Here is a 17,690-nt window from a genome sequence, read left to right on the forward strand (position 1 = left end):
TTTGTGCATACTTTGGGGCAATACCCTCTATAAAGAAACAAAATGACTTCCGGTTTAAGTTTTTCGACGGTGTTGACAGTTCAATTGCATTTGTTAAGTTTTAAGATCGATTTAAATATTTGATGAGGATCATCCAGACCTGATTCTTCCTGATTTAAATGTTATCCGAAGTGATGAATTTACATCTTAAAGTTTATTTGACACGGGAGGTTCATACTTAAAGGCTTTTTTGGTCCTATCGCATAAACTTTTCATGCGATACTAGAGCTCATTTTTGACATTAGTTTAATTAAATAAATCAACATAGCTTACATTTGTTGGATGATTTAAAGGGGCATGGTCACGATTTTTGTCAAATTCTATTTTTCTGTTTTTATCATTTTCAGTGCTTCAGGAATGCATTTCTTATGATCGAATGGAATTTGAAAGTCAGTCGTAGAGTTATCAGTAAGATACAGGGCTTAAAATTCTTTGTAATGTAAACAAGGCTGTTTTACATTAGGTTCAACATACCAGTAAAATCTTTTTCAAGCTGATTTGTCTATGTTCTAATGCATTTTAAGCATAAATAAACAGTTCGTAACGTTTACATGTAACACGTTCATTTTAGGTCTAAAACTGGAATTTTCATTTTAACATTCAAAATATAAACAAAAACTTTGTTTACATAGCAAAGAAATTTAAGCTCTGTAACTCAAATGACACTCAAATTTTGGTTGCCTATTATAAATGCATTACTGAAACATTGTAAACATGAAAATCAGAAAAATAATTGTTGACCAAAATCGTGACCATGCCACATTAAGAATCAGTAGTTTTTATGGTATGCATGTACTATTGTATATACTAGTATGCCTTAAAATAATGGTAACTATAATATATTAGAAGATATAGTGTTTTATCACATAGAAGAGCAAAATCACTATATATATAACTAAATGTGTGGCCTTTGCACTCTGGAAACATTTCCTTATTTGGAAATTGTATACCTGATGATTCACAATCTTAATGGAAAGATAAAAGCTTTTGAAAGCTGTTAACTTTTAAAGATTCTATATCTTAATACGATGTTGTCGTTTAAGATTTTGTACGGTAGTGATATTTTCTACAATGTAGACCTATGATGTGTAATTAATAAGAAATGATTTATTTTCACGCGGATCTTGATGGAAGATAATAATAATTAAGTTAACGGCAGTCAGGTGTCACGTTTTAACGAAAAGACATACTCTTTATACAGATAAATGAATGATGTGTCTTTTTATTTCGTGCATGATATAATTAAATTATGTACAGTGTAACAAGGCACGTGCGCGCGTAAAAGATCACACTAGAATGATATCAGTCTTATCTATATGAAATAAATATTTGATCTCTCATGATTTTCGATGGTTTATTATTTTTATCCAACGAGTTGTGTGTTTTCTATCCCCGCGCTTTGGCGTCAGGCTACATCCCTATTGCATGTATAGCCCAGCTAAAAATCCTTATATACAGTATACAAACAATCCTCTACTTGACTACTTCTAAAGGAAATGCGCACTGTTTTTCTGTATACAAATCAGCGGTAACCTAATTTTATAAACAAACAAAGGGTTTCGGAAGTAGATCAAGGTGTTTGGAAGACGGAGATGTCTCCAGGAGACTTGGTGCAGGACTATCCAGGTTGTTTACAACACAAAAAGGAAGAAATGAAGCTGACACGGTCAAACACCGTATCTCCCGGGTCCTCGAGTGTGTATCCACTTGAATTTACTAACTTTGAATGTCTTTCAGCCCGTTAAGTATATCATCATTGTTTTAAATAATAGTAGTATAACCTTAAAAGCTGACTATGCGTGTGTCGACGCTTCGTAGTCTTGTTCCGGAAATACACTATTTTAAATCGGAAACACGTGAAACTATATGATGGTGATCTTGTATAAAACAAATAGAAAATATCAAATGATCTCATTGTGTGTATTACTTTATCAGTGGTGAGGAAATCTTTTATGTAATGATGTTCAAGGTGAGTTTATACAATATTGATAAATATATTAATCTTATGATTATTATTATTTCAAGAGTTGTTTATTTTAGATCGATAAAAGCTTAATGCCATGCTTGCATGTAAGATATTAACATTTTGTTTAACAAATTTTATAAATATACTTTTATGAAAAATAAATTAATGCATTATAGTCTTCATTAATTAGATTTATTTAAATGTTCGATCTTTATTTTTATATACTAATACATTGTATTGATAAAACTCTGTCAGTAGTGAAATATATAAATACACTGTAGCAATATGATTAATTAGACGCAGTTTGTCCACTCCCATCGAGAAGATTCATTGTATGTTTCCCATTCTTAAAAATACCGTTCACCTTGTGTACACAATATAATGTGCTGATTATATATGTACATAAAAATAATATCGGTTATTGTGGCACATGTTTGAAAGAGCAGTGAATATAAAAGTCGTGCTTTCGGAGATTTATATATATTTCGGGTATATACAGTACCTTGGTTGGTGTGGAGTCTCGAATATGACTATGTAGTACAAGAAAATGAATTGTTCGGCTTGATTTACAAAAGCACAGGAAGAATCAATCACATTTTAAATGGGTGGTTTTTCAAGACACATGTATCATATCCTTTAATTTTACATGTATCTAAAATAAAAGAATCATAATAACGGATGCTGATGCTAAGTCTTGATTTGTACGATCCTATGTTTTGTGTTATGTAGACATATTGTACATTTAGATGTCTGTAGCAAAATCCGTTTTATGACCATTTTTTAAACTGCTTTAACTCTGCACTAACATTACTATGTATTTTACAATCGATAAATGTTTAATAAATGTAATATTCTAAAAACAAAAAAAGGGGGATAAATATACACTCAGGAAAAACCACTCAAAATTTGAGCAAATTAAAAAAAACCGAGAAGTCTTTTAAGCAAAAACTATTTATAACCAGTCAGTTTGTAGTAGTAGTGACATACACTATAGGAAGCTGATATTTTCCGCATCATCATTATCATCATCATCAGGATAACAAAATACCACCTTAAGAATGTACTATAGCACTCTTACACATAATAACGGTATAAAATTTCTTCTTCATGTTCCTGATTTTGTAAACATCATGCAATTATCATCTTTATCTTATGAGATATATACAGAATACCGGTATAATTATATGTTTATCAAGCCATTTGATAGTACAGTATTAATTTACTTGTAATAAACTAATAATATGTATGTTAAAACGATATGAGTGCCACATGTGCTAAAACGATAAAATTATGTATGTATCTTGCGAATGTGCATGAGTGTACTACATATGATTTAAAAGAATACGCCTAGGAATCATTATTTGATTTTAATGAGGTGATAATTTTGGTCGGGACGTGATCAAATCGAATAAAACCCGATGGGCTTTATGATTGATTTTATCAGGTCAAGGTCGAAATTATCACCTCATAATATTCAAAGAATGATTCCTTATAACTTACACTTATATAATTTTAGCCACTGTACGATTAAATATTTTAATATAACCCAATTATACGTTATTTGAATTTATTGGACTGTAAAATACAAAATCGAAACGTAGAGTTATCACAGGCAAAAACACTGAAAAATGTAAATATATAGTTTTAAATTGACTTGATTTGATCATTCACCTAACAGGAACATATGAAGTTGCCATAAACCAACCCCCCCCCCCCAAAAAAAAAACAAACAAAGTTATTGATAATTATGTCACACTGGAATTTACAATACAATATAAACATTTTTACCTCTGAATTTTTTCTGAATGATGTATCTGTAGGTTTGAGCAGGAACTTATGGACAACCCTTGTATAATAAGTAGTTCTGGACCTGCATATGAGCAGATTGTTTTTCTCATCATTTTAAAATTAATTCCATTTCAACATTTCACAGACCGAATGTTGAGAACGCTGTATAACAAAGTTGATTGTCTTTGACAGGGACATCGTGTTGTAATAATGCCGCAAAATGGTGAAAACAATCCATTTTAAATTGTATACTAGTATACATGTATGTGATTGTCTTAAGTTTTAATTATCACATGAGCATTATTAACAGCATAGTTAGCATCATTAAACGAAAAAAAAAATGAATTCAACATGAGGGAAAAAAAACAAATGTTTTATGAATATATATATAATTATGTAACTTTAAATCTAAAACCGTTTTATTATTGGATTTTGATGATAAAAATAATACCGAAACAGACAATACGAGTCTTCTTACATTGTCTTCAAAGCTAAATCAGAAAAGACACTCCACATATATCTACAACACGGCAAAGAAAGATAATAAGCTTTATTAATCATATCGCACCACATCAACATTTGGTATCGAGTTCAGTGACTTCCTCTTGTCTATGAGTCAGAGACACAACAAAGTGTGTCAAGTTATGCATTAATATCTTGTAAATGACCTACTTTCATGTCTTTTCAGGTCATATTTCAAGTTGCGGTTGTTGCTATTACGGTTGGTGCACGCTCGGGTAAGTGAACAACTTGACCCAAGACATTTCATTCATTTAAAAGAGTGAGTAATAATACGTTTCATTGATGTTTGAATAAGTAAGTGAACACGAACTTTAATTTGTTAAAGTTCTCTATAAAGAGAAGACCAATCCCATTGATATTGAGGCTTAAAATGTTCAAGATAATTATAGATAAGTATATGTATATTATTTCACAAATTATATATTAATATGCGTATTAAAATTCCACCACTTAACTTTTAAAGATTTTGTTTTAATCAGAAAAGCTTTTAAGTACCCCAGACTTATAATACACTGCTATCCATACATGTACATGTACTTCAGTATTTGAAATACAGCGTCAGTTCACCGGAAAATCATGTTTATCTCCTCAACCATCTTCCGACTTCATTTATCTAAATATTACATACAGTGTTAATCTTGTGTGCTTTTTATAATACAAATCACCACCACCACATCAATATTAGCGTGTATAAAGACAAATCAAGACCAACAGGCTACATTGCTTACCTGTATGAGGAATAGTTCACAAGTTAATATTCGCATTTAACTTTCGTTTTTATAAAAAAAAACCAACAATACTAAAACACAAAACCCCTCTAATTTTGAGCACAGTCCATCCCAAGGTTTAAGTAAACCTTTATCATACCTTTTTTATTCATTATTTTAACCAAATTGCTATTTTAGATAATACCGTATATCAGGTTTTTTCCCGCGTGTATCCAATTTCCGCTTTGTTCGCGACGATTTCCGAATCGCGGAAAATAAATCAGAGTAAATTTGATACAAAGTTTTGTTTTTGTATTAGAGTTCTCTTTCCTGATAAAGTAAACAGGTAGGTAAAAGTACGGTGAACTATGTTCAGTTAGTTAAGTTAGAGGTACAAATTGCGGGATCGGAGAACAAGCGCCAGATAATAGATTTGTAAGCCTTGTTGTTTATTTAATAATCTATTGACAAGCTAATTAAAACGATCGCTTTCCTTGCGTAAACCGATGTCTAATTATACCTGAGCTAGTGGTATATGTAACGGTACATGATCTATTTATCTATGACTGTTTGCGTCTCTGAAAATAATTATCGGTAATTATTCACACTAAGGAAATCGTGTATTTGGTTTTATTGTCCGAAAGAGTGACTATTTAGACAATTTTCCCCTCTAACCTCACAGGTTTAAACAATCGTAAATTATATTTTCAATGTGACTTTGAAATAGTGAAAATTTGATTCGCGTAAAATTTATTTACCGTTTTAGGCTCTGATTCGCAGAAAAACACGCGGAATAAACCTGATATACGGTAGTATTCTGGATTTTCCCTTATATATTTATTTGAACTTATTTGCAACTCCTATGTTGCCCTATTTTTATATACATTTCTCTATGAGTTAAAATTTTAATGTGTAATCAATACGCCATATAAATGGTAGTTTTTTTCCCATCGTATACTGTAGTATTACATGCGCAAATCGCAACATTTTAGTTCTTAAAAAGAGGTACGTTAAATAAGATTTCGTATCTGTCTTCTTATGAAGAAGTATGGGATCCTCCTGTATTCCATTACCAACAAACTTGAATACGTATACTCGTATACATTAAATAGAATGCAAGCACATTGATATCACAAAGTGCAGTGATATAAAATTCTTGAGATGATTTTAAAGATTTTCTCCACATATTTATATGTTTATCTTTGCACGTAACCTTGTGGTGCAATGGTTGTGGTTAGATATCAAACTGAAATCTATACATGTGTATATCAGTAAATCGCAATTGTGGCAGTACTTCTTTTTAATCCACAGAAGAATTTTGCACCCATTCTGAGGCCCCATAATTCGTTTGGGGGTCGTGGTATGAACAAACTTTTATCAATATTCCAATATATAAATTTTAAATATGATTAGATATGCAAACACTGTCTAAAACAGCTTTACTGTAAGCAATTCACCCCTTTTCTTTGGTTCTTGGGGATAGAGGAGGTTTGATGACACACACATCGTTTTGAGTTTTTTAAACTTACCTTTTTTAAATCCTGGCATATCATTTGGAAATACTTCAAGCCGCTTCACCTTCTCTTTTACATGTATTTGTGCGAGGTTTTCCTTAAATTGGCAATAGAAAATGTTGATTGGGAATGTTTTTTTCTTCCAAAGAAGTCAAGGCGAGGGAAAACAGTATAGACGTTGTACGAGAGCCAGTGGCAACATGTTCAGCTATTTCATGCGATGTGACCATTACTGTATCATCGGAGTATAAGGTGAACGAACAGTGGGTCATATTCAAGAACCACACAGCCATGGTAAGTTTTAATCCGACAAACTACATGGAAAGTTATTTATGTTACCATTCGGAATATAGTTAACGTTTGGTCAGAAAACAGATAACAAAAATGTTTTCCTTTGCCCCAAATATTACCAGTTTTTCAATTTCACTCATGTTCTGTTTTTAAAAAGAGAATAACGGAATGGAACACCGAAGATCATAAATACGCTGCGTCTAATACCAGAAAACCGCCCAACTGTACCTCATGGTGCAATTTTACTATCACATTGGAGATCAACAAACTAACTCATAAGCAGGATTATGGGCTGTATCAACTCATTCTCCGCTCATTTGATGATCAAGGCCCGAAAAGTAAACGAGTGTTGAACATCACCGTGCCAACCAAGCAAAAAGGTATATCTATAGATGAAAACATTTATAAAAATAAAAAATTATAACTTAGAACTGTGTGTATAATGTAAATATTCAGGATAATATTTAAATTGAATATGAAACCTAATTAGTGTTGATCTTTTTTTTGCTGAATTTATATGAGGAATTTTGAAACAATTATTTTGAATTATTGACATGTAGTAAGTAAAGATAGCGGTAACCTCATAGGTGCATGTATTAAAAGTTGTACGCCATGGATTCTGAAAATTCTTTTTCCGCTATATTTATAGAGAGACATCCCAGTTGTAAACATTCATCAAACTTTAAATCAGGTGAAATAAATCTATATTGATACTTTGAATATTTAATATGACATGGAATTGTTGAAAATATGCTTCCAGGGGATATTAAAAAATGTTCATGTTCGACATGTTGTCACACATTTAAAAATGCAGGAATGTAAGGGTTCTATTATGAAGTTCAATTTCAATAGTCAGTTCAGTTCTCCATTAACTTTATGCTGTACAGCCTATCAGTATACAACAGATAAATATAAATAATATACACATACAGGTATTAACAGGAGAATGTAGCAGAAGTGTAAATCTGATATCAACATCACACACCAACAAATCAATTTTTTTTAATTAATTTGTTTTAAACAATGAAATTAAATGAAATATGCTTAAATGCTTTAACAAACAGCTTTTTATATTTTATTTTTTACGAAATTTTAATCATTAACTTGATAGATTAGGTCATTATAAATAATGTAACACTAATTAAATATGTTTTAGGGCTACCATCACCCAATGTTTATGCAATATTTATTAAAATTGGGTAAAGTTTAAATTATTGACTTAGGAATTAAAGTGAGATTTTTCTTTTTTAAAAAGATGCTCAAAATAATTTTTAATTTCTATTAGCTTCACCTTTTTTTCTTAACAGTTTTCATCCCTATCAAATATTTCATGATCTTAAAAAGTTGGTCACTGACCTAGTTTTTTGAAATCAAAAACATAGCTCTACAGCCAAATGTCTATAACATACAAAAGATTGAATTTCTTTATCACAAATGGATACTTTGCATTTTCAGCAAATCAGTAAACATAAAAATTTAATTTCAACGTATTTTTTTTTCAATTTAATTCTAGAAGTTTCCGTTAAGACCTCACAAAAACCAGAAGGTAACAATTTGGCTCTACGTTGTTTGAGTGTACATAGAATATAATTCTTTTTCTTAGTAGTTAATAAACTACAACAATTTCTATTACAATCTTAATCTTTCTTTCTGAAAAAAGTAACAAATACAAAGGGCTTGCTTTGGGTATGAGTTTTAACTGATTCCTATGTCTTTACTAATATTTCTAAAAATCTCAACTTTTGTTTGTCCAACTGCATAAGCCGTTTATTTGACATCTAAATAATCAAGACAATGCAAGATTGTGATTTTTTTTCCTATAGTTGATTCTTTCCGAAAAATTAATATATATTCTGATGCAACTAGCAAAAGCAGTTGTGACTTTAAATAATTGCTACCAAGAAATCATTTGTGCACGATTATTTATACACCTTGTAAATCTTTTTTTCTCGAACCAAATAAAAACAAAATTTGGATTATTGCTAACAATATAAAAAATGTCAATGAAATACATGTATGTAAATTGATATGCATAAAAAAAAATGCAAAAAAGTTTTTACATTATTTATCCAAAATTTTAGGAAGACAAAATGATTATTAACGTGCACAAATATAACGAAGTTTGCATCTTACTGTTTATCAGATACTTTGACATCGGTACAAGAACTGTCGTTTTCGACGATCATGGTGATTGCTGTAGCAGGGACCAGTATTACCAGCATCATCTGTTTAACCGTGTGTTTGATTATCTTCTGCAGGGGAAGGAAGGCACAAAGTGAGTTATATTTAATATTTGGACTGATGCCTCCATCGAATCTAACTCATGTCTGAAAAGCTGACTCCAACTTTGGTCGCTTGTCGCTGCCAAAGTTGGGGCTAACTTTTTTTTGGACATGATTCAAGAAATACTGTCCTGACTTTCGCTGAAAGCGGCAATCCATCTTTCAAGTCAAACACAATTTAGCATACATTCTTCAATTTAAATTTTATGCTTGAAATATAAAATTGAAAGTTGTTAATTCATAAAAACGTAGTATGAATCATCAATCATCTTAACAATAGAAATTGAGAGCAAATTATAAATTGTTTTATCATTTAGCAAATAACTTTTTAAATCTTTTTCAGAAAAGAAAAGAGATAACAGGTAAGAAACTCATACAGTTCATGAGTAGAATACACGCAATAACAAATACTTCAATTGAAAAAATAAATATTTTGCAGTTTCTAACTCCCACTAAGAACGATAACTATAATTGCAAAATATATAGATTATTTACTTTCATCAAGTTTTCAAATACCGCATGCTTCGCCCTACAACAATTGCTGATAATCGTCCTTTTATAGAAAGCACAGACAAAGTTCCCTAGGTGTGTCTACTCACCTGTACGATGAGGTGGAGTCCGTGGCCCGTAATGCATACTGTGAGCTAAACGAGGAGGCTCAGAAAACCTCCAATCACCAGTACATACAGCCAATTCCTGAAGGTTAGATTCCCCACCTTTCCCTACTGGTCTATTTTTCACCGTCTTTTTCACAAATCTTCAAGCCCTTTTCGTCAAATGCATTTTTGTGAAAAAAAGGTGGTTTGAACGATATGACATATTTCAATATAAAGCTAAATGAATATGAAGCAGTGTAAAACAGTAGTTTTAACAATGCAAAAGATAACTGTCTTTTAAAATATTTAAAGTCATATTTAATGGTTATGAAATATAATTTTAAGTGTTATGCAAGAAGAAAAAGGGATAAAACGATTGAAGAATATAAAATCTTTAATAGATCTAGAATGATGTATCTCTATGTAACGTATACATATCTGCACAGCCGAGAAAATCTTGCTAAAGATTTTAACTTCTATTTGTTTTTTTTACAAAATAAACAGTATGTATCAATAATTATACAGTGTAAGCGTTTAAGAAATAGTTTGCTAAACACAGAAAAATATTGTCATGAAACATGAAAATATTTAAATCACTTATTTATATAGAAGCGCCAATGTACAAAGCCCCAGAAATCTTTTCAAACACGGAATCACCGACCAACATAAGGGCCAAGCCCCCAGATACTACGAATGGTATTACAATCATTTTCTATTATCAATGCATGGTTTATGTTCAACATTATCATTGTTTAAAACCTTCAAATGATTGTTAGAACCTAGAATCAATGATTAGGTTTAGTTTTCAATAACACACGTAACAATAATGTTAGGCAAATGGGAGTTAGTTTTTTTACTGTTTTATTTCGGCAGAAGAAGCATATGAAACATATTTGTATTTTTTTGTAGATGCTATGGGATATTTACAACCCTCCGTGAAATTTAGGCCAGAAATGGCAATGTTTAATCAGCTTTATGAAGGTAATGCAAATACTATAGCTTAAGAAGTATATTAAAGAGAAAACAATGATATGTGATGTAAATTTTAATTATCAATCAACAAACCATCAATTTTCTATCAAATATAACAATTATTTTTTCGTAAAGAAAGGCAATTAAAAGAATCAAATATTTCACGCGAGAACATTAAACCAAAGAATGTACGCGAACTATTCATTCAATAAATATAGTATTTAAAGCATAAATAGTTAAACCAATTACATGTTTATAAAAACAGAGGCCAATAAACCTAAACCAAAGAAACCTCTAGAACCAACATACAGCAATTCACAAAAAATGCCAAAATTTCCAAAGAAAGGTACAATAAATATTTCACATGTATTTGCAATGCTCCTATATAAGATTGAAGTATATTTTTGATAGTATTACATGTTCTTTAAATTCTTAGAAGAGCAGCCAAAATCATCTGAAAAGCTAATCCTTAAAACAGATTCAGAAATTGGTAAAAGCAGCGAAGTAGTGTACGGTAGGCTTTTTATTTTTTTTAACAGTTTCTATTTTGTTTTATGGACAAGTTGTAGCGATATTATGATTACTGTTCATTGATCCTTACAACACTGAAATTGAATGTGTCTTTATAGCTCAGCCTCACCAACATCCAAAGTCAGATGTCCAAAAGTCTTTTTGTAATGGTAAGTTAGAAGTTCATTTTTCACCCTTTGTTGGAATGGTTTTTCAATGGTATTTCAAAATCCTTGTTTAATGTTGCAAAGTTTCCTATCCTTATAAAGTTATTATCATTACAAACAAATGGAAACTATGCTAACAATACCAGATGTTTGTTTAAGTAATGAGTTTATTATCTAAAAAATTACGATATCTAAAATATTATATAAAAAAAAGATCTATGGCTTCAGATTCCAGCAATAAAACGCAACATGAGCCTATGTATGGTAATGAAAATAGAACGCCGCCTTTACCAGTAAAAGGTACAAAATACTCTTAGGATATATAATACATTTCAAAGGTTTATATCATATACAAATGTACATTTAAGTATTCAATTAGACTATATTGATTTCATAGTTAGGCCTTAGTAAGATATGTTTTATATACTTGATTTAGTTTTGAAAACAACGATTATTGAAAGGAAACAAAGTCAAAGAGAAACATCAGGCACAAAATGTAAGTATACATAAAACCACTAATAGATAGACTTTGGTCCGTCGTTTTATATAGTTTGCTTCCTTTATGTGTCTATAACATTTTGCAGGTGAGAATCATTATTTCATATTATAAAAAAATTATCAAATTTATTTTTTTCCAGCAGTTACACCAAATGTTCCTCCAAAACCAGTCTGTAGAATTATTCCAAACCAGTTATATGACGGTAAATGTATATGTACATACATAAATATTTGAAGCAAATTTAAACATCATGTTATTTTTTGACATCCAATATAAACAAAGAACTTCTCAAACCACTTAATATTGCAATTGTGAAAGCATTTTAGAAAATGAGTTTTTAAGATGGTATCATCTGTAAAAATTTTTAATTTGGTTTTAGAGAGAGAAGGCATGTACAATAAAAAACGACAAGTTATAGCAACCTACAGTAATCCTGTGGCAACAAAATTGCCAACTAAAACATGTAAGTGATTGTAACAAAGAGAAAAAAATCGGGTTTATTTTAACCAGAGCATATTTTCTAGTACATTACTTGTGACAAAATATGTTTTCATTTGTAATACAATGTATGATACATATTTTTAAAGGTTCAAAACAATGCATCGGTAACGATTATAGAAAAAGGCAAACGCATTAACTTTGCGTGTATAGCGCTCTGTGTAATTTTAAACTGATCTCTGTATAATCCACAGATTCCAGGTCCAAATCCGAAGATACTGAGTTATCCCGCGTGCACTCATGTAAGTAAACACACAAATCAGATAAAGAGGTTGAAATATTTTTTATCCCATCTCTTACGATTAGTTCGGCATTTATGCATGGTCAGCTTTAGGAAGTGTATTATTCGGACAAATTGGCCAAACATTTTTCAGCTCTTTGCTCCCACTGGGCTCATCAACTTCTTTGTTTTTGATTAAAATCGGATGACTTTTTCCCATAGAGACAATCGCTTCCTTGCATATATAATGATTCCCTTGAACAGTTGACCGTTTCTGTACCAAAAGTTCATTTTAAGCAGTATTCTGGGAGAAAAAAAAAACCAGATATTATTTTCACAAGTTTACTTTTTCAACGGAGATATTAATGAGAGACTAAAAAGACTGATTGTTTGGTTTTTGTATTTGTTATTTAACAATCTGATAGTTATTAGACACCGGTGTCTTTCAAACTCTTAAATTGATCCCTTACTTGTTCGGTCTCCACAGGGTTGTAAAGCAAAGTTTTGATTAACAAGCAGCAGAATGTTAAACATCAAAACAAAATACCTTACACGACTTAATCATGATTTATTTGTTTTCCTCAACTTAGTTGCCTTTCATTTTTTTAATTTTTGAAAGACAAATTGCAATAGCAATTTTGTTTAGTAATCAGTGTCATTTTATGCATGACTATCGTTGAACTGAATTTCAGAAATGGACAAACAAAAAATCTTCACGGGGAATTCTCCATGTATTCGATTATATATACTTTTGTTCTGCTTTCAGATAAATGACAACATCTAACACAGAGGAATAAAATCCAGATTCAATTTTGCCAAATTATGTGATAAACTATCTATACTCAATATATTTATATCCTGACACTGAATAATAAAACAAATATTTGAAAAATAATTCATTTTAGTTTATTTATGAAATCTGTACAGTATCAAATATGCAACAAAGATGATATCACTCGTTACACTAAAAAGAAGAAATCTGCATCAATATGTATAAATAAGAATATGAGCTATAATAAATAAACAATACCGTGTAACATTGAGATAGAACATTAAATCTTTACAATGCTTCCTCTGAACAGCATTAAAACAACAACGTTATATAAAAGACTCTGCATTAAACTTGAACAAGAATTCTCAATATTGTAAGCAGTTTTCGAACATCTTCATGTGAATCTTGAAAACAGCACGTGACTGTTAGGATGACATCACATGACGTAATGATAAAAAATGTTTTTGTTCCTCAAAGATCTAATTCACCGGACAAGTTTACATTATTTTCACTTCATTTATATACGTGAAGTATTGAACTACAATGTGTGCATACTCTGAACAAAGTGACACGCATAGATCCGAGATTATCTTTCTGACTACATCTCAAAATCAATACAGCATTTAGTCTTAGATTTTGGTATAAACATTTCTTGAGGTGTTAAGTGACATTTATGACTATCCGGAGACCAATGTTGGCTTCAGTGAAATTTTAAGGGACATTAAATATACCAATAACGGCATTTAAACTCCAATCTCATGCAACCATTTAAATCTTCTTCTTTTTTCAAAGAAAAAGTATTTCTGTTGCTAAATTCTACAAACCAAGTCAAATATGGTAACTTATCAAGACAAATATTTGGAGGCAAACAACAAAAAAGGTACTAACTTTTTTTTAAATCAAAGCAATTTCCAAACATAATTTGATTCGTTCTTTTCAGTGACGCATGATTGAATTATTATATAACGGAACATGATATACTATTTTCTCGTTACCTTCTACATTATCTAAGATTTTTGTTTTGTATACTTATCTATAAAGTAATTCAAAGACGGTAATTTTTCTAACTTTCTAAAAGCTACTTCAAAAATTAGATCGTTTGTAATTTCAGGTATTTTGGCAAAGAGCGAATGCAACAAATTTGTAATAAAAAAACCATACATACATATACATGTACCAATTATATTTCTATTGTTGATGCATTCAAGAATGTTTACTTCTGAGAATAGATTAAACATTGGCATCTTAAAATATAATTCAATCAATAAATCAATACTCAACATTAAAGCTTTGTTACCACTTTCGCTAATAAATACAAATCTCAAGCAATATAAAATGACCACTTAAACCATAGTATTCATAAATATGTATAAATCACAATAAAGTCAAATTTGCTTACATGCCTGTACATTATGATACAATTAGGGTGAGAAATATGCATGACCATAATCTATAAAGAAACGGTAAATGATGTATAAAGCTGTGCTTTCTTTTGAAGAAAAAAAATAACGAACACCTTCGTGAGATGATAATGGCAAAAAAGCAATGTCATAGCACCTTCAGTTCTTATCAATAAGATGTTGTGCTTCGTGTGATCTTTAGGTGGATTTCAAGCGCAAACAAGGAGCTCTTCAGAGAGTTTTGTTTCCGAACTCGGGGACAAATTTTGATTGCATATGAATCATTGTTTTAGTTTAAGGCCTTTATGAACATTTTGGCACGCCTTCTACGTTAGATGTAGTCCTTTCTAGTAACAATGAATTCTACATGGAATGGCGACTTTTAAACACTATTTTTTTGTTTTCATTATTTGGGTTCCTTCTACATGTTCTTGATAAGAGATAAATTGCAAGCATCTTGGTCTTCCTGAGCTGTCGTGTGAACTAAAGGCAACGCGATAAATGCATAGAATCGGTAGCTCTCTCTCTCTCCTATTGTGTGTACGAGGAAGACTGCATAATTATGTGTAAGATGTTTGGTAAATCCATTTCTATATCTTCTCGAGTACTGAACATCACGTGATTCTTCAGAATCTTTAAACGCGTTTATTATAAGCTTTTTGCTTTCTTTTATACAATATATGAATTTGAGCTACGATATCGCTTGTTTCTTTTCAAACCATTTGAAAGAAATCCTCAAACATTTTGGGTGCCTAGCTGTTCACATCACGTTGGCTCCTGATTTCTATCTATACAAAGCCCAGGCAGGTCGATTGTGGCCCAATGGGATTTTGGACCCTACCAGCTATCACTAACATAGAAGGTACGCACTACACATGCGTAACATTTTCCTCTACTTCCTTTTCCTCTACACTTTCATTAAAGCCACGCAATATCCTGCCGTTTCCTAGTCATACATCCGCTTCTTCCGTTTCATGTCCAGGGTTTTGGCTGTTAGTCCTTATCTGGATGCACTTTTTGCTTCGATACATATCCCATAACTCGGAGACAATCTCAGCCACCACTATGTCACTAGAATTCTTCCCTATGAGTCTGAGCGTAAACACGCCATCATGTCTTAGATAATCCATGACGAATCGAGCCGCAAGCTTCCGGTCGGGACCTGTCCCCAATCGTTCCATTAGTTTTAGGAATTTTCGCACATACTGGATCCGTGTCGTCGGAAAGACCATGTGCCACATCCAGTTAGTTAAACTATAGCACGATAAAATGCAGACAAACACGAGCCAAAACCACAAGAAAATGTATATCTTTTCGTTAAACAGGTTAATCGGCAGAACACACTGAACTGTATACTGCTGCAAATTCGTCACTTGGCGGATTTGAAAGTCACACAGAGTTACCCTCGGAAACCTATGAGATCCGGTCCACTCCTTCCCGTTGACTAGTTCGTCTAATACTTGGAATCCGTATACATTAAAATCCGTCCCGAGGAACTCATTGAGCAGAAACAACTGTCCAATGGCGTTGGCAATGTACAGAGCTTTCATCAGGAAATAGATCGCCACCAGGAAGTTCCCGTACCGTCGCCCACATAATATTGATAACTTGGTGGACAAAATGTGTCTGAGCTGCACACAACACGTCCCCCTTGAGTCTCGTTGATTTGAAAGACATCTATCGACATGCTTGACAAGATACTTTATAGTCCGAACACGAGTTTCTGGACTTTCAAACTGGGCGTTACTTCCAAGACTGACGATTCTATCGACATTTATTCCAGACTGCCCATTCAAAATGCGCCAAATAATGCAAGGAATATAAAACATAAGTGCTTGAATGAGTAGCATAACAGGAACCCACTGGTAGTAATTCAACTCTTTTTCTCTTCGCAAGTGTAGCTGATGTTGTGGCGGCACCATCTGAAAAAGAGAGACAATTCAATATTGGTCAAACTGTGCATAATCCTGTAAAATATATTTCTATTTGCAAAAAACGATTTGAAAGTCCTATGATTGGTCTCCAATACAAAGAGAACCACAATTTAAAAAGAAATATATTGAGTGAGTCGGTGGGGAAACGAGAGGGGGAGCTATGTAATTAGTTATCTCCTTTGTCATCTGTGTAGGTGCAAGATGTCATATCAAGTATTTCTTGTAAATCCTACTTCAAAGGTTCCATTTGACAGTAAATGACCCTAGCTGCTTTAGTTAAGACAATGATTACATAACTTTGGGATTATTGCTAGAACTCCAAAGCGAAGATCCAAGGCATGAAAATGATAGGTTTGAGGTGCTTCCACGGATCTACAGATAGCTCGGTGCGTAGCCTGGGAAACAGTTTGACCCTGCGGTTTTTTCTGTGACTTCTCCTTTAGCAGGAGCAGTCATATGGTGGGGCTTTTTAACGTTTGTGTGCGTTAACTACACTGAATGCACTTCCAGAGATCATCAGATTAATGCAGACTTTCTAGCATCTCCGGCAATGAACTTAAACAAACAGTTTAACTTAGCATTAAGGCTAGTGATTAGTCAATAAATTTAGGCGTAATGCAACAGGATGAAACAAAAGAAATCTAAGGCGGTTATTTTTGCATAGTGGCAAAATATATTCTTTACTTAATCTAAAGTAAATTCCAGATAACATCAAATGCATTTGCTCTAGAAGATGCATGCAATCTGCTAATGTTCGATGTTTGTGTGAGGTGCTGCGAATCTTAGATATTTAGCCGCTACTGGTGGCATACTAATGGAATATCCATTCGTTATCGAGATAAAAAAAAAACTCCATTTTTGGCGTGGAGCGCTGGTCTGAAAATATACAAAGTTGTCCCATTGAGTAGTGCTAATCGAGAAACATTCCGAAATGTTTATCTTGTCTATTTATTTTTTCCCTTGCATTAAACATGATTCATAAAATCTCTCGCTGTAGAATTATTTTAGTAGGG

General features: G+C 32.0%; 2 protein-coding genes across 18 annotated transcripts in view; one reads left to right on the top strand and one right to left on the bottom strand.

Moving 5' to 3' along the window:
• The first annotated feature begins 1,521 nt into the window (after positions 1–1,521).
• On the top strand, positions 1,522–13,466 carry LOC128192469 (uncharacterized). Of its 8 annotated transcripts, none has more exons than XM_052865163.1 (19): positions 1,527–2,008; positions 4,482–4,530; positions 6,685–6,830; positions 6,985–7,207; positions 8,341–8,373; positions 8,971–9,102; positions 9,453–9,471; positions 9,672–9,811; positions 10,315–10,401; positions 10,615–10,686; positions 10,943–11,023; positions 11,114–11,191; positions 11,307–11,357; positions 11,583–11,654; positions 11,791–11,850; positions 11,996–12,055; positions 12,233–12,316; positions 12,553–12,593; positions 13,338–13,466. In XM_052865163.1, exons 1-19 carry the CDS (start codon positions 1,997–1,999, stop codon positions 13,353–13,355), a joined length of 1,458 nt encoding a protein of 485 aa, XP_052721123.1. In that variant the 5' UTR covers positions 1,527–1,996; the 3' UTR covers positions 13,356–13,466. The 8 variants fall into 8 exon arrangements, with proteins under 8 accessions (XP_052721126.1, XP_052721124.1, XP_052721123.1 ...); XM_052865162.1 differs by having other exon boundaries at positions 1,529–2,008; positions 6,688–6,830; positions 11,993–12,055; XM_052865167.1 differs by having other exon boundaries at positions 1,530–2,008; positions 4,482–4,574; positions 11,993–12,055.
• Positions 13,462–17,690, bottom strand: part of LOC128192471 (innexin unc-9-like) — a 59,348-nt gene continuing 55,119 nt past the window's right edge. For all 10 annotated transcript variants that reach the window (XM_052865174.1, XM_052865171.1, XM_052865173.1 and 7 more), the window contains one exon: positions 13,462–16,665. In XM_052865174.1, the coding sequence (XP_052721134.1) occupies positions 15,694–16,665 (972 nt within the window). In that variant the 3' untranslated portion in view covers positions 13,462–15,693. The remainder of the gene's footprint in view (positions 16,666–17,690) is intronic.

Source organism: Crassostrea angulata, chromosome 7, assembly GCF_025612915.1.
Source record: "Crassostrea angulata isolate pt1a10 chromosome 7, ASM2561291v2, whole genome shotgun sequence".
In the NCBI taxonomy this organism is placed as follows: domain Eukaryota; kingdom Metazoa; phylum Mollusca; class Bivalvia; order Ostreida; family Ostreidae; genus Magallana; species Magallana angulata.